The sequence below is a fragment of the Diadema antillarum genome, unplaced genomic scaffold (genome assembly GCF_040938485.1).
Source record: "Diadema antillarum isolate AM-2024a unplaced genomic scaffold, OU_Dant_1.0 seq00002606_RagTag, whole genome shotgun sequence".
Taxonomy (NCBI): Eukaryota; Metazoa; Echinodermata; class Echinoidea; order Diadematoida; family Diadematidae; genus Diadema; species Diadema antillarum.
This window is the reverse complement of record NW_027273206.1, coordinates 360-21,188: the sequence shown is the minus strand read 5'-3', so window position 1 is coordinate 21,188 and position 20,829 is coordinate 360. Positions and strand designations below refer to the sequence as shown.

Genomic DNA, 20,829 nt, shown 5'->3' with positions numbered 1-20,829 from the left:
CTAGATTGCAGAGATTTCATATTTCGGGGGAAAAAAATATAGAGCTGAGAGTATGCCAGGAAAATTACATTTGAAAAGGAAGATGCACAATTACATAACAGCAACATAAAATAACAACAGTATCGAATTCATACAGCATGTTTTATCACTAGTTACAAAAAGTGCTGTTTTAAAGGGAAAGACATTGTCACTATACAATAACATCAGACCTTAGTCCACATAAAACAACCAGTGAAAGGTACATACAAATCCACCAACTCAGCATCATAATAATTAACCCAAAAGTGAATCATATTCACATGAACTGCATACTTATGGCAATTAAGTTGATTCACATCAAACCCAGCTCTACGAGCAATTTCAGTTTAATCTATGCATGAATTAAATCAAATGTTTAGACCAGGCACCCAGCATTAAATTCCAAAACTCCATTCTAAGTTAGTGTTGGCATGAGTCTACCATTTCATTCAAGATCACAATCCAAGAATCATTTATAGTTGACCTTATGGCGGCGAGTTGGTAGCTTGGTTCAATGGCCAAACTCTGCAGGCAACCTGAACACAGTCTGCACTCCAGCACTATGTAACCAGTATCTACAGAAGAAAGAAAAAGCAAGATATTGCTTAATATGAAAATACATCAACATAAATATCCATAGTAATAAAACATTTATACTCCAAAATAAAACTATGGCTAAGCAGGAAAAAAACAGCCAAAGGAAAGATGATAACTGTGGTTCATATTGAGCATGATACCCCATAAACTTTAAACATGCACATTTAAACAAAACAAAATGGGGGTTTTGTGGGGCAAAAAAAGCCTGAACACTATTGATGCTAACACGTTATTTTGCCTGGATGGGGTACCAAGAAGTAACCTTTTTAAAAATTTGGTGGCCCGACATCAAGTTTTAGTGGCCCCGGGCCATCAGTGCCACAGCTAATGTTGAGTCCTGTAGTGGTACGTGTAGCATGAGCAGGAGTTACAATTACACTGTAGTAGTGCTGGCTGTAATAGAAGGGGAAGTAAAGGAGAGAGAAATGGTCCTTGCCGCAACATACATGGACGCGTACGTCACAAACATGATCTAGACTAAATGCTAAATGTTAACCACTGCATCTCAAAAACACACTTTTGAGAGAACACTTACTGTTTGAGCGTTGCGTCAAACATCATTCAGATGTTGCTAGTTACTCGTACTCTGACAGATTCTGTACACGACAGCAGCTACTGCCACAGCACCAGCCATCAGTAACAGGTTCCACAGCATCTTGTTACGGAGCCGTTTCCTCAGACCCCAGGCTACTAATGCTTTCTTCCGCTCCGAGAATGGGGCGTACAACAGCCTGCGGATATGTCGATACGAATAAAAAGATTTGTAAACAAGGCAAAACACCAAAACAATATTACACAGGCATATCGCAATTTGTGGTTATAGTGCTTTTCAATGTAAGTTCATTGACCTTTGACCTTGTGGGAATTAATGAACCAGTATTCACACTTGACCAGCACCCTTAGGTGTTGCACCTGAGGTGTGAGTTTCACAAACATAGCTCAAAGCTGTGGAAAGTTATTGAGAGTACACCACAATATTTCAATTACAGTACTCGTCACGGAAAGTTCATTGACTTTTTTACTTTTCACCTTGCCGTACTTAACCACTATTCAAATCTGAACGGCATCTTTAGGTGACGTACTTGTGGTGTGAATGTCGTGGTCGAAGCTCAATACTGTGGAACGTTATTGAGAGTACACCACAATACAGTGAGTACGGTGCTTATCACTTTGACCTTTGAACTTGTCAGACTTCACCAAAAAGAGCAAAAATCAACACTTTCAACTGTGTACAATGTACATGCACATGGAATAACTTTAAAGTCAAAAGTTTAAATCCACTATACCGCATATACCATCATAGCAAATCACTACAGACTCACCCTCGGGCCATTTCAGACACAGTGTAGATCGGGTCCACCAGACACGCCTTGCGGTGGGAAAACGTGTCGAATGTGAACTTTCCATGATAACACCCTGTACCGCTCCCTCCTACGCCTCCAAACGGGAGAGTCTCCACTGCACATTATTCAAGAGAAAATACCGGTAATCAAAGAATCGAGGAAAACAACAGCTTTATAAGTAGGGCCTACACATAGACATCAATATTGAAGAAAGCAAAGAATGTACATGATAAAAATGTTATCGGGCTAGAAAGAGGGTACAGTCTCTACTGCTTGTCCAGCTATTGTAGAGAGTATACAAGTAAACATGGGAATTAATATGCAAAATAATATCATTAGCGGTCAACAAGAATGCTTATAATATATTATACCAAAATTAATATACACGGGGAGGAAAACTCTCTAAAGGAAATACATTTTCTCTGTGGCCAGAAAGTACTTATCAAACCAAAATTTTTTAATGACTTTTTGAAAACACTTTTTGTAATAATGAAATATAATTTTACATATAATATTTCTGTGAATGGTAGTGCTTTTCCATGAAATGACAGATTTGAAGCTTGACAAAACATTTTGCTCCTTCCAATACCATCCTTGGATAATATCATCATGTTTGATAACAATGATAATAAGCAAATAATCAACGTTAGTGAAGGTGATGGGACAAACTATCACTTCCGAGGTGATCTGGATGTAGCTATCTTTCCGAAGCGCAGGTGAGGAAAGATAGCGTATACATTCAGATCGCCGAGGAAGTGATAGTTTGTCTCATTGCCTGAAACTAAAAGTTGATTATTTGCTTTATATTCCACATCTAAGGTCCTAGAAATTCCCATTTCATTCCACATCTGAAACCGTTTTAGCTGTCTTTAGGTATCCCTAAGGCTTAGGCTACGTGTGCGCATAGATGACAAAACAATGAATTTGCTGCGCGCACCGCGCGGCACCGAAGTGAAAGTGCGTTGCACTGTGTACTATCAAGTGACCTAGGTCACATGATAGTCCACAGTGCAACGCACTTTTATTTCGCGCGTACTCATCTTGCGTTAGGATTGTGTGGACTGTGTGGAGATCAGCGAAACAAAAGGGACTATCAACATAGAGTGTAACGAACTTTTCCTCTCAGGTGATGTGATGGGCAAACCTACGCTTCATCACTAATCAGCTCTGGACCAATCCTACGGCAACATTCTTAGTATGTGGAATATAATAAATAAGACTTATATAGCACTTAATACTGATGTTTCTAAGCGCATTGATAAAGAAAAAAATATTAAATACTAAAGAGGACATTCCACCAGAAGAACTAAATATATCACTGCTTCAGTAGAATGGGGCCATGGTAATTTCTGGGGGGGGGGGGGGGAAAGGAAAAACCACAAATAAATGCTACTGTCTTTGAAACTGAGAACGGAGACTTCATTCCTGCTTTTCAAGTAAGAACCCCAAATCTTTCTGTCCCAGTAATGTCTCACGTTTTTTCTAAAATCAAACAATGTCAAAAACAGGTCTCACTTTTCTGCGCCAGGAGTGTCACTGTGCGATAGACACGGCACATTAAAAGACTCCACCATTTTCATCAATATTACTATCATCATCTTTCAGAAGCTGTTTGCGTAACGCTTCTTACCTCCTCCATACACGAAACACTCGTTGCCACAGAAAGCCCCACTCGAGGTTTCATCCCGGAGTCTGTCCAGCACCCGGGTATCGTTGGAAAATGCATAGAGAGCCAGTGGCTTGTCCCTGGAAGATCAAAACAAAAGCTGTTGAGGGTCACTTTGACCTTTTATATGAAATGCTCTACATAAATACTGGTTAAAAAAGTCAGCAATTACATATGATGTCACAGACAGGTTGTGGAAACTCTGATCTGTGAATTTGAATGGTGACAAAAAAAAAAAAGGTTCCATCAATTGCTTGGCTTTTATCAATCCCTTTTGCGCTGAAATTGCGTGTGAAGGTCGTTCTGGGAAGTCGCAGAAATGTCTGCGGCCAACAGCAAACGTGCAAAGATTGTGTACAAGTACACTGTAGGCCTATGTGTGTGGGATGTGGGTGATTTCCACCTGTTTGTATCACCTGTAGCATCCTACTCTGTGATTTGATTCACTTTCCAAACATACAGAGATATATTAACCCGTTGAGGACGAGTCCCTAGTATGCTCGGGCAGGTGTCTATGGGAAATGCGCGTTGTAGCAAAATCAGTCCGTCCTCAACGGGTTAATTGCTTTCTTCAGTGACCAGAGGTTGATATGGCAAGAATCCTCTTGGCATTCATGCATATGCATGACTTTTATGCATGTATGCATGAGAAAGAAATGTTTTATGCAAAGAGAAAGCAAATCATGCAAAGTATTAAGGGACTAACCTCTGATTGATAAACTTGATAGCCTCATCTACAGAATCCTCTTGGCATCATGCATATGCATGACTTTTATGCATATGCATGAGAAAGAAATGTTTTATGCAAAGAGAAAGCAAATCATGCAAAGTATTAAGTGGGACTAACCTCTGGTTGATAAACTTGATAGCCTCATCCACAGAGTCTCTGTTGAATATTGGCAAAATGGGCCCGAAAATCTAAGCACGGCATGGACGACAAATCAAAAGAATGTTTTATCAATCAGAGGTGTTCTGCGATGTCAGTTTCAATAATATACTTGCACTTCATTCAAATCATCACTCTGTCTCATGTTTGTTGCTTGGTAATCGACTGGTAAAACCAAAGCCTCCGCCATGTCATCTCTCTTCTTCTTCTCCGCATTCTCCACGTGACCACACCTCCCCTTCCCCCTTTCCACTTCCCCTGTCATTTCCACTACCTCTACAGACCTTTGACCTCTTCCATGACCCCTCCAGCTCATGTCACTATTAAACATTACCATTGCACCGGCTCTTTTCTATCCCATCACTGGCAATGCCTCCACCTCTCTCCTTAACTCTTTATGTGCCACGTTCGCACGTCCGACTCAGTTGATGGCGTGCCAACTTCGCATATTCCGCTCAAACGCACAAACCCGCCAAAACCTATTGATAAATCGCCAAATGCCACAGTACAATGAAAGCGTTTCTCGCAATTCCGTTCCTCTTACATGCAGCTTGCTTTTCATGTGCTGATTGACTACCAAACAGGAGTCCTGACTGGATTTGTGTGTAAATTCCATGTTTCTGTCACTATTTTGAGTGCAAGAGTCATTCTTTTAATGTAGCTACTGGGCAACTGAAAGAAAAACAATCATAAATTTGTCATACAATTTAAAATCAACGTAAAGCTTGGCATTTTCTCTACAACTTTGCTCACCTCGTCAACAATTCAGCAGAAATCTATACAAGTTAAATAGATTTGAAAAAAATGACACAATGTTTTCTCAAAGCATGACTACGTTGGTGTCGTAGAATTACGTGGCACACAGGGGGTTCACACTATGGTACATAAAGAGTTAACCACCCCATCCCCCTTCCCCTTATCCCTTTTCACTACCCTCTTGTCCCTCCCGTACCCATTCCCTTCCCCCTCCCTGATTACTCCCCCTCTTTCTCCTCCCTTCTCTCCCCCTTTGGTCTTGCCTTACCCTCCATTCTCAATCCGTCTCCTCTCCTCCTCTCCTCCAGTATCCCACCTCCCTCTCTCCAATTTCCCATCTCCCCTTCATACATTCCCACCGCTTTAATATTGCTCCTTCCTCTAAATTAATGATAATAATAATACAGGGTACAGGTCTAGGGAAATTACCCCCTGGGCAATTACCCCGGACCCTCCCCGTGGCCCTAATCCTAATCCTAATCCTGAACCTAATCGTAACCCTAACCTTAATCCTAATCTTAATCTTTAATCTAACCTTACCGTTAACCAGTATTTAGCCGGGGGTGGGGGGGGGGGGGGGGGGGGGTGTAATTGCCCTCGGAGGTAATTGCCCGGATACGCGGGGTACTTATAATGCACCAATTCCACCTGACTAACGTACTCAAGGCGCAGAACTCCCACACTTCTTCCACCCCATCTCTCCTCCCTGTCCCCCCCCCCAATTTCTTTCCTTCCCCTACAATCTCTTCCCCATCCTTCTAGATTTTCTCTCCCCCCCCCCCCCAAGCCCATCAGACTGTACTTACCTCCTCCTGCATGACTTTGTCCCCGTCTTTGACGTTAACAAGAACCGTGGGGGCGATGTACAGGCCTTCCTCGTTTGACTCTCCTCCGATGGCGATCTCTTGGTCCTCCAAGAGCGACAGCAATCGTCTTTGACATCCCAGAGGGGAAACAAATGGAAATAAATATGTTTAAAAAAAAAAAAATGAACACAATACGGTGAGTGACACAAGTTGTCAAAAAGCATGTCAACCGGTCTAATGAGTAAGTTCTGTGACAGTCTGTCAAAAAAAAAAAATTACAGTTAGATTTTTGCATTGATAACTTTCAATATGATTAAATTGTCTGAATACTACTTCAGGGTCTTCAAATATAACACCTTAGCTATATTTTGCAGAAAACCCCATTCAATTTGGTTGAGTGGTCACAAAGAAATGTGGATCGTTGCACAGCATGTCATGGGTCTGATTCTTCCAAGTTTGGCACTTGGATGATCTTGGAACTGCATAATGTGTGAACACAATGGACAGAACTGGGATGGAAGGAATTTCTGACATGCTCTACAAAGATCCTCACTTATCTTCGACCACTGAAGCAAATCAGATGGGGTTTTCTGTAAGATGTGGGCAATAAGTTATAGTTTCATACCATGAAATTGTATTTGGATCGATACACTATTTTTATAAATGCAGAGGGTTCTGTTGTGATTTTGTTTTTGGACAATGAGTATACATAAAGAAATGGCAAATAAATAACCACATCAATTGATACACAGTGTATCATTTTTTTATGATTGCAATGCTTGCATTCCATGATTTGCTGAAAATGATGACTTTAACCATGGCTCGACACTAACTTTTTTGTTTGGTGGCCCGATGGGGCCATCAAAATCCTAAATTTCAAATTTTTGGTGGCCCGAGAGAAAAATTTGGTGTCCCGAAAAAAGAACAATAAAAAACATTAAAAGTCCTTTTTTTAAATGAGTCAAATATTTAAGTTTTATGACAGTAAGAATTAGAAGTTGGACATAATTATCTACTCATAAATAAACTTCAACAAACTTGCAACACTCACTCTCAGGTACTCATTCAGTCCTTTTTATCCATCCTTTAAACAAATTTAAATGCTAATTTCCGTCGCAAAAAGTTACGAATTTATGGACATACTTTTCAAAAAATTTTGGTGGCCCGAGGCGGGCCAAATTTGCCCTTTTTTGAAAATTGGTGGCCCAACTTTCATTTTTGGTGGCCCCGGGCCACCGGGCCACCGTTAGTGTCGAGCCCTGCTCTAACCCTCTGTGTGTTTTGAGTGCTGATAGACACAGAAAACCCCATAGCATTGTACACACTGTCCAAAGTCCCTGGCTCAAAAAGGGTTAAATGAATATAAAGCGCCTACTTCATATGCCTCAAACTGACGATTCTCCCAAAGTCTCCCGACTGCTTCGGGTCTTCGCCGAAAAACTGCTTCAGAGCCCTCTTGATGCTTGCCACCACCTTCTCCGTCATGTCGCGACGACAGATGATGTAGTCGGGGGCGATGCACGTCTGCCCCGCGTTGTAGAACTTCGCAGACACGGTTCGGCGCACCGCGATGTCTACGTTGCAATTTTCGTCAATGTACACGGGGCTGCAGAGTAGATGGTGGTAGAAGGACACATTGGTACAATGGTCACCGATAAACAGGAATTGCCTTAGCAGAAACAACACTTAAATTTTTGTGTGACAAAATAATCTTTCATGCTCTACAATGTGTTTTCCGAGCAAGATAAAACTAGGACCCAATTGGTAATCCTGTTATATGTATGTCAGATGATATACTTTCACCATATTCTGTTGCTGTTAACAAAATGATGAATACATTGAGATAAATAAATCACAGATATGAATTTTCTATCTTACTGCTACTTCACAATGTATCTGGACAGGATTCTGCCGATTGTACAGTCTCAAATTTGCTGTTTTAGCACCATTTTGTCAATTTTGGAAATTGGTGATCTTTGCTGACTGAGCTCTATAAGGACATTCCATGCAAGCAAACACAAGTTCCAATAGATTGGTAAACACATTTTTCACCATGATTAGAAATTGTTCACTGGATGGGTCATTCTAACTCTACCACCTACAGAAATATTGAGCATAGTAAATCTGGTGAATCTAAGATCTTTTTTTTTTGGGGGGGGGTCATATATTCCTTTTGCAAAAGACACAGAATTTTGTATATTTTGTTATATATCTCCCAACATAACACATGAAAACTTACAGTAATACACCTCAGAGTCTTTAAAAAAAGAATTAAAAACTAACCCCATGTCATCAAAAATAATGATTAGAATATTTTGAGGTCCAAATAAATTCACTTGAAATCTATAATGCTATTTCCCCCTCCATCATACAGGAGTGTCCAGTTCTATCATTCTGAGGTAAGGTCTCAATTACCTCACTCTACAATATACCAGCTTATGAAAGGAATCCAATTTTAAGGGTTGCAAGATGGACACACAAACTTTAAGTTTCAATTACCTCTTTTTTAAAACTTCATTTTTGCAGCTTCATACATACAGTGTATCTCCACAATAGACATTAGAGTAAGAGGGGGGGGGGGGGAGGGGAGGGGGGTAAAGTTGTTTCTCTCAGACCCCTCATTACCCCCTTCCCATTACTACAGTGTTCCCCTTCTCCAGAGAATGACATGGATTTGAATGTGATATGCTATTGACCTCTTGCCCCCGAGCTCCAAGGTCACAGGGGTCAGATGCTTGGCCGCGGCAGAGTAGACGATCCTGCCCACTTGACCGCTGCCTGTGTACATGATGTGGTCAAACTTCTGCTCCAGAAGGGCTGTCACCTCGGCAACGCCTCCATTCACAAGCCGGAAGCAGCTCTGGGTAATCAACGGTGAAGGATAATAATGAAAAAGAAAAAGAGAAGAGAAAAAATAAAGTGGATCAGAAATTGTCATGAGTGAGTGGCTAAGACCGCATGGACAAATATCCGGTCTTCCATGCACGTATGAGGTCCCATCCCGGTAGTAGTACCCATTGGCAAAGGACTTTATTTTCATTATGAAGCTTTTCAGAGGGGATTTTCTGCACGTAAAGGAAACCCATATCGCTTCTCAGGAGGGAGAAATCCAGGTGACGTGATTAAAAACACATAAGAACTACAAATGTAGCTGATTTAGGCCTACTGAGGTGGTACGGTCAAATGCAAAGGTCACTATGAAGTTAATTTTCTTCTGTCCTGGCAGACTTGAAGATGGCTAAAGAAGGCTTCTGCTAAAACTACTAATTACTACCAAATGCTACTACTGCTACGATTGGCGCTGCTACTGCCACTACTACTACTGCTACTACTACTGCTACTGCCACTGTAGATTCCTTGGATACCCATTACTTCAAAGTCCTCCTATTATAGGTCTTTGTTTTGATAGTCATCTCATAATACTAGATGCCAGGATGAAAAGCAGAAAGTCCACAGTATAGTTCACCTCAGTCCCATGTGTTCAATGTAACGTTGGGCAAATAAATCTAGAGATCCATGCGTTACAAATAGCAGAGTGCCATGTCTACTCAAGCTATGGCAATACTCACAGGGTCGAGGTACTTTGGGAACAGCTCTTCGAACAACTTGGCACTGGTCTCACTTATTTCAGACGGCTTTACAATCACTGCATTCCCTGAAATGACATTAGAAAGATGGCAGCATATATATAAGTTCAATGTTTTTGACTAATTCACAGTTCTAGGACACTTTACGTCATGTCAGACTTGTAGAAAGTTGTAACTCATTGAGGACGAGTCCCAAGTATACTGAGGCAGGTGTCTATTGCAAATGCGTGTTGAAGCAAAATCAGCCCGTCCTCACGGGTTAAAGAACTGAAACGAATGCCATTATGATGCAATGTGCAAGATCAGTCAGCAACAACTCTATAGTATGAACTGCACGACAATGATCGACACAGGACCAGGGTAATGAAGTGTATTCAAATGATTTACTGTACACGCCATATATTTAGCAAGTCTAAATTTTTCGGCAATCGGAACTTCTCGACGATTTCGCGAGTGGTTAATTTCGCGAACATGGAGTCAAGAGAAATGAATACGCGTACGTCACATTCATAGCTTGATCAGACTCAATATTTTTGTGTGTCTTTAATTTCGCGAATAGCACCCGACTCGCAAAATTCACAATTTAAACACCTCGCAAAATATTCGGCATATACAGTATACATGGAGGGGGTGGGTTAGTTTGCAGGCACAAACCCTTGTTGGTCGTAAAGGAGTCTGCGCCAAGACTACTATATGCACCACTTTGGCACTGTCCCATAGGCCCTGTGTTGTAGCTTCTCCTTGTGGTATGTGTATTAGTCTTGGCACAAACAGACTCCTGATATGACCAACAAGGGTTTGTGCCTGCAAACTAGGGGTGGGTGGGGGGGGGGGGGAGGTGGGATGCTAATTAGAGGAGGGCAGAAAGACAAGGGAGGGAGGAGACAAGAAATTTTGTCACTCTTTCTCGTTGACAACAAGAATATATGAAGAGTTTGTTCGCAAAAACTGATAAGTCCATATTTGCCAAATGGAGATATTTGCGATTAAAGGTCAAGAAAAATAGAGAGAATAATAAGAAAATTTTTGCTTCTTTTGACCATAACTTCAAAAATGTACCTTTATACACTGTATGTAGTGACCAATATATCATTTAAAAGGTATTATTTTGTACTTTATGACAGAGACCGTACTTCAAAATCTTCAAAAATGGACTTACCGGTTTTTGTGAACAAATTCTTCATATAGTAAATCAACTGGATCACAAGACAGGAGCAAGGGCAGGGCAGGAGGCGGCACAAGAAAGGGAGCCCAAATGTCATAAAAAAGACTTAGAAATACAAACAAAGAGGCTGAAGCATACTCAATAAGTGGTTTTAAATACAAAGTGAAACAACATAAATTGTGTTAAAAGTTTTCCTCCAGTCAAAGGGCATCATATTTTCTTTTAAGCCCCTTTCTGAGGAGAGAGGGGCTCTTCACTTCTTGTTTGGGGTGGGAGTATTCTTGCCAAGAGCAAGGCATGAGCACACAGAGTAGAACTAATGCCCACTTGGTGCATCTCAGCTGTCAAACATTGTTACATAAATCAAAGTAAATAAAATATCCAGTATTCTGGTGTGAAACACCTCATTTTGAATCACAATTCATAGACTCAAAGACACGTTTCATTTTAAGGTGCAAAAAGGCCTTCGAAATATACCTGCCGCCAGTGCTCCCACCAAGGGGTGTACCATCATCTGGATGGGGTAGTTCCACGCCCCTATGATCAGGACCACACCCAACGGCTCCCTCTGAATGAAGGCATGCTTGCCAATGGCAGCTACAGTCATGCCCACCTTAAAAGAAAGAGGAAGAAATAATGATAAAAAAATTAGAATAAAAACAACTGATTCTGACTTTGCTACTTATTCGCCTTTCACAATCGTTGCCATTTCTGCAATACATTCCAGAATCTGTGTGGAACACATCTGTTGACGTTCCAGGTGTTGTATAAAACAAATACCGGTAGCGTATGGTCTTTACTCATGCAATTTGGAACAAGATGTCACACTTAGACCCCGTTTACAGTGCGAGGCTCGGCCGCGGCCGTGCCCAGCCCCGCTTCAGCGTAAACGCGCAAAAGGCCAAATGCGGGGCCAAAATTGGCCTCGCATTTGGCCTCGCTCTGGAGGTGGTCTCGGCCGCGGTCGAGCCGCGGCTGAGCCCGGCCTTTTGTCAGTGTAAACGTAAACTGGGCCAAATGCGCGGCCAATTTTAGTCTGGCTTCCAAACCCTCTGCCTGTACTATTTCGCTGTTCAGGATATTAACCCCCTTAACGGCGAAAACTAGTATAGTTTAAGGTGGTTTTGTCCTGCAAAGGATTTTTTCCTTCGGCAAAGGCCTTTGCCCGAACGGCGACTTCGTCGCCACGGAATTCATTTGACAAAGGGTCTGAAAACCAGACAATACCAAACTGCATTTGTTTACAAGCAGAGCGCCACTACGACAACATATTGAAAGGCTTGAATCAAAAGCGCGGCCGAGCCCGGCAGTGTAAACGGACAAAATTGCGGGGCCCCGCCTCGCAATTGAGGCTGGGCTCGGCCCAGCCCCGCACTGTAAACGGGGTCTTGGTGAAAGATGAGGTGCACTAGGAACTTGCCTTTGCATCGTTGAGTAGAACGTGTTACGCCTATCTTTCACCCTGTGCGAAATTTCCTCCCATCACACTCCTGACCATTCCTCTTTTGTATACCATTAATCTATCATTAAATCTGTCAATCAATTAATCTATTAATTTTCAATCAATCATGCACAGTGTATCTATCAATCCACATATCCATCCATTCATCAATCTATCTGCTTTAATATCTATCCATCTATCTATCTACTTGTAAATGTATCTATCTATCTATCTATCCAGCTATCTGCATGCATCTATCTACCTATCTAGATGTCTATATTCTAACTTTTCCTTTTATTTTTCTAGCACAATGAAGGACCACTCGACTAACCTCTTCAGAAAGCAGGAGGAATAATGTCACCTTTAATATTCATCAGTGAAAAGTTGGGGGAATGTGTACCTTTCATAAAATTCATATTTTGTGCAACTCTCTTCCCATTTTCTGTATGTTGATTATTCTGTTTTGCTGTCATGTCACAATTGCTATGGCTTTCTCATCCCGCGATTGTGGAAATGAAACTTTGTTAAAAAGTCTTAACTTTCAAAGGGAATGACCAGTTTCCTTCAAACTTTTACTGACGTGATCTCCCGATGTCTCTGCATTTACTCAATCCACATATAAAATAGGAGGGTATCATTCTCCCTTCATGAACCACCACTGACACTGCAACATCCAACTCACACCTTTTCTGGCTTCATCCATTCCTCTAGCTCATTGATGTATGTGATGACCTCATTGTAGCAGAAGTCGATCTCGAAGTTAACAGTCTCAAACTCCGGCTGTTGAAGAGAAAATACAAAGAAAAACAGAGAGGGAAAGATGAATTAATGCCACGATAGAATTTTAACAAGATAAAAACGCCAGTTAGTTTCACGCCAGGCAAAATATTCCACCCTGCGAAAATTTCCACTTTCACAATAATTAAGTAATTTGAGTAAATCTTACAAAACAGATTTGTTGAAGAGCCAACATACAGTCTGACCGTGATTATCTGTCCCTCTTTCATCTGGATGCCTCCACAAAGATTGAGGAGAGGCTGATTTTGATACAACATACATTTCCCATAGGTACTTGCCCGAGTATACTCGGGACTCGTCCTCAACGGTTTAAAGCCACCTTCACTCCATGGAGGCAAAACCCAGACTGTTTTCTCAAAGGGGTCTCCCCTGGTCCTATTCAAGTACTTGGAATCTTTACAACAATCACCAAAGGGGGCTTTAGCTGCCTTCCACAAAGAGGATTGGCTAGTGCAATGTTAATAGGGGATTAGACACCTAAATGGCTTGGCTTACAATAATGGGACAAAGAGATATACTGTTTATCACAGGAGTAGTCCCAGGTGACATCAACTTCCTAAACTGCCAGGGAAGGATCAAGGATACTGAATTGGGCAAAAGACACAATAAGGGCGACAATTACCAATTGTATATCAGTGACCACGTTCTATTAAAGCTTTTAAAGCAGTGTGTCTTTGATCCCTAACAGGTTGGGGCCTTCCTATATTAGAGCTCTCAGTTTATATTAGATTGTGTGGCCCATCGTTGATAACAGGACATTGATCTTAACTGTGAGCTAGCCAGAGCAGGACAAGATGTTAACCTTAACGTTTTGAGGATGAACTGATATTGCTACAACATGCTATATCTCATAGACACCTGTCTGAGTGTACTCGGGACTCATCTTCGATGGGTTAATAATTAATATACACTGTAGACCCTATGCACGCGATGTCACATGGCCTTGGAAACAGAAGCACGCCCTCACTCTTGATGGCAAGCAAGCATGCGTGAGCGCTCCAGGCCTAGGCTATTCATCATTCACAAGTTAACCAAGTTGTATGCGGTTTCGACTTTATTCCTTCGACAAAGCTTTCCAAAATGGTGACATTTTGCTGTGTTGTGGGATGTTCAAACCGCAGTACATGTAACCGATAGGACTTTGTCTTTCTACAGCACACCATTTTGCAGCATCAAGGTGAATACTCGCAGAACGTGTGAATGAATATCCTCGAGCAACGCTTTCTTACCCTCAGAGTGAGGGGGGTGCTTCAGTTTCCAAAGTCGTGTGTGACGTCAATGCATAGGGTCTATTACAGAGGTTCTAGGAACAGTACCCCCTGGAAAACCACCCTCCGGATAACTACCACCCGGATAATTACCCCCCAGGACAATTCCCCCCTAGGGCAACTACCCCCCGGACAACTACCCTCCAAGGGCAATTACCCTCCAGGGTAATTACCCCCTAGGACAACTACCCCCCGGACAACTACCCTCCAAGGGCAATCACCCCCCAGGGCAATTCCCCCTTAGGAAAACTACCCCCTGGATAACTACCCCTCGGATAACTACCCCTGGATAACTACCCCCTCGGATAACTACCCCCCTGGATAACTACCACCCGGATAACTACCCCCTGGATAACTACCCCCCGGAGAACTACCCCCTGGATAACTACCCCCCGGAGAACTACCCCCTGGGTAACTACCCCCCGGAGAACTACCCCCTGGGTAACTACCCCCAGGATAACTACCCCCCGGATAACTACCCCCCGGATAACTACCCCCCGGATAATTACCCCTCGGATAATTACCCCCCGGATAATTACCCCCCGGATAATCACCCCCCCCCCCCCCCCCCCCGATAATTACCACCAGGATAATTATCCCCAGGTTAATTACCCCCTCCTCCGATAACTAGACCCCAGATAACTTCCACCCGATAACTACACCCTCCGATAACTTCCCGAGGATGATTACCCCGGATAAGCAAGCCTACAACTCCCCCTCCCCTATAACTATCAAGACGAAAATTACCCCAGGACAGTGCACCACGCCAATTACCCCCTGGGTAACTACCTCCCGGGTCATTGCCCCCCCCCCCCCCCCCCCCATCTTACCTTTAATAAAAAGAATATCATTACTACAGGAAACGAAGTTCTTTGTATTATTTGCCAGGAATCACGGAGATGCCATACTGATACATCATTTTATGAAAACAACATCTTAAAGATTTACTATTTGTATCGTTTGCACTTAGGACAATTTATGTAAAAGCTTAATTTCTCCCTCTGTATTTTGACTCTATGTTCATAAAAAACGAAGCTGTCCCTTCATATCCTACCCGGTAATCCAGTAAATGTCAATGCCTTTAACCAAACTATTTTCGCTAAATCTGTATTTTCTTTTACTGTTCCGAAATTTCGGATTTCTCTTGATAGTATAGTATAAAAGAAGTTTTAAGTTTGAATGCCTTTACCATTGAACTAAAGACATTTTGAAGAAATGTTACACTTCAGAATGAGTTAAACTTTTGCAATATTTTTTTAACCACAATTGTCTATCGTTTACCACAACTCCATGTAACACTTCTTTATTTTGAGGAGCTTATATCTCATGCCTCACGTGCCCTGGTTTTGACCCATCATCTTCCTCTTCCCTCTCGCTTTTCTCTGTCCACTGTGAAGGTAGTCTATTCCTGTCATTCATAACTCACCTTTCCTCTTTCTCTCATTACAAGGGATTTATCTCGTGTGTGTTCATGTGCAGTGCACTCCCGTTAAAACGAAATGCTCAGGACCGGCAGTTTTTTTTTTTTTTTTTCGTTTTAACGAAATTTCGTTGTAACAGAACAAATATAATATGCAATGTATAACGAAAAGAAGGAAACCACGCATAAAAAATTTTGTTTGTTGAATCCTCATCATACGCTGGAAAGCTATGTGAAATGGGAGAATACCTTTTTAATTTCGTTTAAATATTACATTTTAAAAAGAGCATAAAGTTGTTTGTGTTGTCACACAGGTGTAGAAAATGACGGTGTAGGATTTGGTTACAGTTCGCTATTCCAAAGGTTCTTTTCTTACTAAAGTACGTTACTCCGAAGACTCCTTATTCCGAAGTTTCGCCATTCCCGGGATTCCGATGGTTTGTTTATGTGAAGGTTCGCATTTCCGCAGAATCATCATTCCGAAAGTTCATAATCTAGATCAAAATAATATATTGTTCATTTTCCGAAGGTTCGTTGATCTGCAAATGAAATGAGGTTCGTCATTCTGAAGGTTTATAAATCAAAAAAAAAAAAAAAGGTTCACTAGTCAGAAAGTCCGTTGTTCCGAAGGCTTTTTCATCCGAAAATGAAATAAGGTTCGTTATTCCGAAGAAATTTTGTTAATGAAAAAAAAGATGAGAAAGGTTAGTTATTTCGAAGATTTATTTATCTTAAGACGATTATAAAGATTGCAATTCTTAAGTTTTGTTAGTGTACTCTCCTTTTTCCACCATGGATTAACGATACTTTTTGTAATGTTCCGATTAACGAACGTTTTGAATTCCTATCATTTTCGGACTAACGAACCGTATAAGAATAAGAATAAGGACCATATTTTATTATCGAATTAACGAACCTTTGGAATAACGCCAAAATGTGCTTAATAACAAACCCTCTTTCATTTCCGAACTAACGGACATTTAGTTGTATCAGAATCTGTGTGTTTTGTATTAAAGGACTTCGGAACAATGAAACAAACCTTATCTGAATTCAAATTATTATATTACAACAACGCAAGTTCCCCTCGGAAACTGTGCGTGATACACGGAGTGAACATTTAATGATGCGTTCGCTCATGCAGAGACGCTTTAATAATGCTTGTTCCGCTACGCATTTTCGAATGCGATCCGCATTTCGTTATAACGGAGCGCATTTCTTTTGTTTTTCTTTGTCAGTGGCGCTCAGAAAAGACTTCGTGATAACGAAAATTTTGTTATAACCGTCTTCGTTATAAGCGAATTTTGTACCATAGACTTTAATGGCGATAATTTTGGGACCAGAAGTTTTGCTTCGTTATAACGAAATTTCGTTATAACCGTGTTCGTTGTAACGGGAGTGCACTGTATCTTTATTTGTGTACTTCGTCTCTGTCTTAATTTGCTTTCTTTACATTGTTTCATCAATTTTGTAACTATTTTACCGTTATACCGTTAACGCTCATTTCAGAATTGCCCTACTGCATTATTGGGCATATTAACAACTAGTATATCAAGGATGTGGGAAGAGATTGTCACCTCCTTGGTATGATCACTGCAGAACATTACCTCCCTTGACAATTACTCCTTATTAAAATTAGGCTCCAAACAATCACCCCTCTTACAATAACTCTCCCCCAGAAAATTACGTCTCTCATTGTTATTTTCGAACACATTAGCTATTTGAATTGAAAAAAAACCCAACATTTTTTCATATCGTCTGGTTTTGGTCGAGACCTAACTTCAGGTTTTAAACATCTTTTGGGTGAGATAATTAGAAACCCCTTACGAAATATTAAAGAGCATGTTATTCCAAGAAGGATTCAATTTTTTGAGGAAAAAAAAATACTCTTGAAATGGCCGGGATAAAACAGAGCAGCCCTATAATGTAAAAAGGATTCTGTCAACTACAACTCTCCCTAGATCTATTCAAAAAGAGGGTGCAGGACAAAAGACTTCGTTAACAACTAGGGGTGTTTTGTAAAAAAAAAAAAAAAATACCGTTAAACTCGTAATATTTTACTCTTTCTAATGAGACTAACTTATATTTGAACTGGATTTCCTCTTAAAGTGTCGAGAACATTTAATTTGAAAACTAGCACAATTCTACTTGTATGTAAAACAAGCTGTAATTTTACTCTCATGACAGATTAGGGCACCTTTTGATAAAAGTTGCCAGTTATGACATCTTGTTAGTATCTAATAATTTCAATAAAACCATGGGTTCTGCTTGATTGATAAGCTCGAGTCACTGACTTGTTACCATGGACCTGCTTTGATCGACCTACAACGATTGGTAATTGTGTGGAACTGACAGCTTGTCAGGACTGATAACTTTCATAAAACCGTGCCCGGATCCTATCATAAATTATGGCTTTATATCGAAGAGTCCCTCGCTAATGTTAAGGGAATATGAATTGCAGTGAAATCAACTCTCCTTTTCTTATGTTTATCGTCTATCATGTGTTATAACGGTAGAAAATAAATGACAAGCCAAAAGAGTGATGACAGTGTAAGAGAAAGGTGCATCTTCTGATATGGTGTTATGAACTTATGGAAAATATACGACGGGTGGTAACTTTCGGGGGGGGGGGGGGGGGGGGGGGCGGGGAGGGAGGGTTGTCCAGTAGGTAAGTATCAGGAGGGGGCGGGGGGGGGGGGGGGTTCGGGGTATTGTTAATTGGGGGGGGGGTAGTAATCCGGGTGGTAGTTATCCTGGGGGTAGTTATCCGGGGAGTAATTATCCGGGTGGTAGTTATCCTGGGGGTAGTTATCCGGGGGGTAGTTATCCGGGGGGTAGTTATCCGGGGGGTAGTTATCCGGGGGGTAGTTCTCCGGGGGGTAGTTACCCAGGGGGTAGTTCTCCGGGGGGTAGTTATCCAGGGGGTAGTTATCCGGGGGGTAGTTATCCAGGGGGTAGTTATCCGGGTGGTAGTTATCTGGGGGGTAGTTATCCGGGGGGTAGTCATCCAGGGGGTAGTTACCCAGGGGGTAGTTATCCGGGGGGTAGATGTCCTAGGGGTAATTGCCCTTGGGGGTAGTTGCCCTAGGAGGGTAGATGACCGGGTGGTAGTTTTCCTAGGGGGTAATGGCCCTGGAGGGTGATTGCCCTGGGAGGGTAGTTGTCCGGGGGGTAGTTGCCCTAAGGGGGAATAGACCTGGGGGGTAATTATCCGGGTGGTAGTTATCCGGAGGGTAGTTGCCCAGGGGGTAAGTGCCCGGATACGATTACAGAAGTTATTTTTTTCTTCAGTATACAGTAACAAAGCAAATGTCTACAACTTGTGTATCTGTTCAGTATACCATAACAAAGCAAATGTCTTGTGTATTTGTTCAGTACATTTGAAAATGTCTTCAACTTCTGCGTGTTAAACTGTGACCATTGATAAGTAAATCATAATTCTAAAATGATTATTTGTTGGAAATTATATCATCTTTTACATCACTTCAATAATGAAATTGTTGCTGAGATCTATGAGCGAGTAATTGAGAGAGATATGTAACACAATGACATTTTCATCACCCTTTTTATACATGGGTGTGATTTTGACTGAATATTTGGGAGTCATCATTCTATGTTCTTTTTTTTTTTTTTTTTTTTTTTACAGAAGTTATATTTTTCTTCAGTACCGTATACCATAACAAAGCAAATGTCTACAACTTGTGTATTTGTTCAGTACATTTGAAATATCTTCAACTCCTGTGCATTAAACTGTGACCATTGATAAGTTATCATAATTCTATTTACGAATGAAAATGATTATTCGTTGGAAAAGATATCATCATCACTTCAATAATGAAATTGTTGCTGAGATCTATGAGCGAGGAATTGAGAGAGATATGTAACACAATGACATTTTCATCACCCTTTTTGCACATGGATGTGATTTTGACTGAATATTTAGGAGTCATTATTCTATTTTTTTTTTTTTTGAGAACATGATTTTGTAGACTTATAAACCTGTCACTATCTGAAACAGGTGACGCAGGAAAAATGTATGTTTTTTCAAAGAAAAGGTTAATTGTCATACTTATCATGCACAATCATTGTCAGGATCGTCAAAATACCTTTCCTAGATCCTTTCTGGCGGCGTCGACAAACGCCTGTGTGTTTTTCTACCAACAGTCGCCGTAGGCTGTGGAGATTCTGGATTCGGGCCTCGTACGATCTCGTCTTGCCCGCTTCAAAAGCCTCCCTACAGCTGTCGACGATCTGAAGAAGAAAATCACCAGATAACCGAGCACAAATCTTTTCCAATTTCTGACAGTTCACACTCTCTTGTCTCTTTCCTTTAAGTTTTCCGTTCTTATTCTTTAAAATTCAATATTTTGTTTCTTTGTGCATGTGTTTGTTCATAGGATATTATGATATACAATGTATTTGGTTGAAAATGCTTTTTTACATATTGGCATGTAATTGAATCATATTTAGCAGTGCACTTGATTACACAATGCCAAATTTATCACTGGATGACTAATTTTACTGTGTCACTGTAAATACATGTATCAAACAAGTTTGATTGCTATCTAGGTAGGGTTTTGATCTTCTGTACTGATGGGTACTATCTCACTGCTCCATCCTTACACTAATGGTAGAAAACTGTTGCACATTTGACGCTTGAACTGCGTGTACTCTCACCGATTTTGCATCTATTCCATCTGCCATGCTGCAAGTGTAAATGTCCTGCCTGGTAGATAAAGCTGGAGGTAGTACGATCTATATGTTCATCATCCGTGCTTGTCTACTGCAAAATCGTAGGTGGACAATTAATGGAGAAAATATCTTGATATAGCCAAGGAAAAAGAATTTACATACATGTAGAACCTCTGGAGAAAATCTATCAATGGACCGAGAAGTTGATTTTAAATTTTTAAAATTTTTTTTAATGAAGATAAACTAAGACTGAAACTTAAAGCTGTTTCAAATATCAAAGTTGATAAGAGTCCAAGAACAAAAAACATGTAATGATCTCAGTCTATAGATGCTGAGAGAGAGAGAGAGAGAGAGAGAAATATGAACAGTACCAATATCCAAAGATATTT

The 20,829-nt window shown here is 41.0% G+C and overlaps 1 protein-coding gene across 1 annotated transcript; it reads right to left on the bottom strand.

The window, feature by feature from the left end:
• Window positions 1-1,156: 1,156 nt before the first annotated feature.
• On the bottom strand, window positions 1,157-20,452 carry LOC139714990 (aldehyde dehydrogenase, dimeric NADP-preferring-like). Its single transcript, XM_071626632.1, is given in 13 exon segments — window positions 1,157-1,346; window positions 1,938-2,073; window positions 3,589-3,704; window positions 4,472-4,542; window positions 6,073-6,199; window positions 7,448-7,678; window positions 8,769-8,932; window positions 9,642-9,727; window positions 11,302-11,437; window positions 12,950-13,045; window positions 19,855-19,899; window positions 19,901-19,999; window positions 20,426-20,452. Coding segments are annotated over 13 exon segments (1,494 nt in total). The 3' UTR covers window positions 1,157-1,186.
• Between the last annotated feature and the right edge of the window lie 377 nt (window positions 20,453-20,829).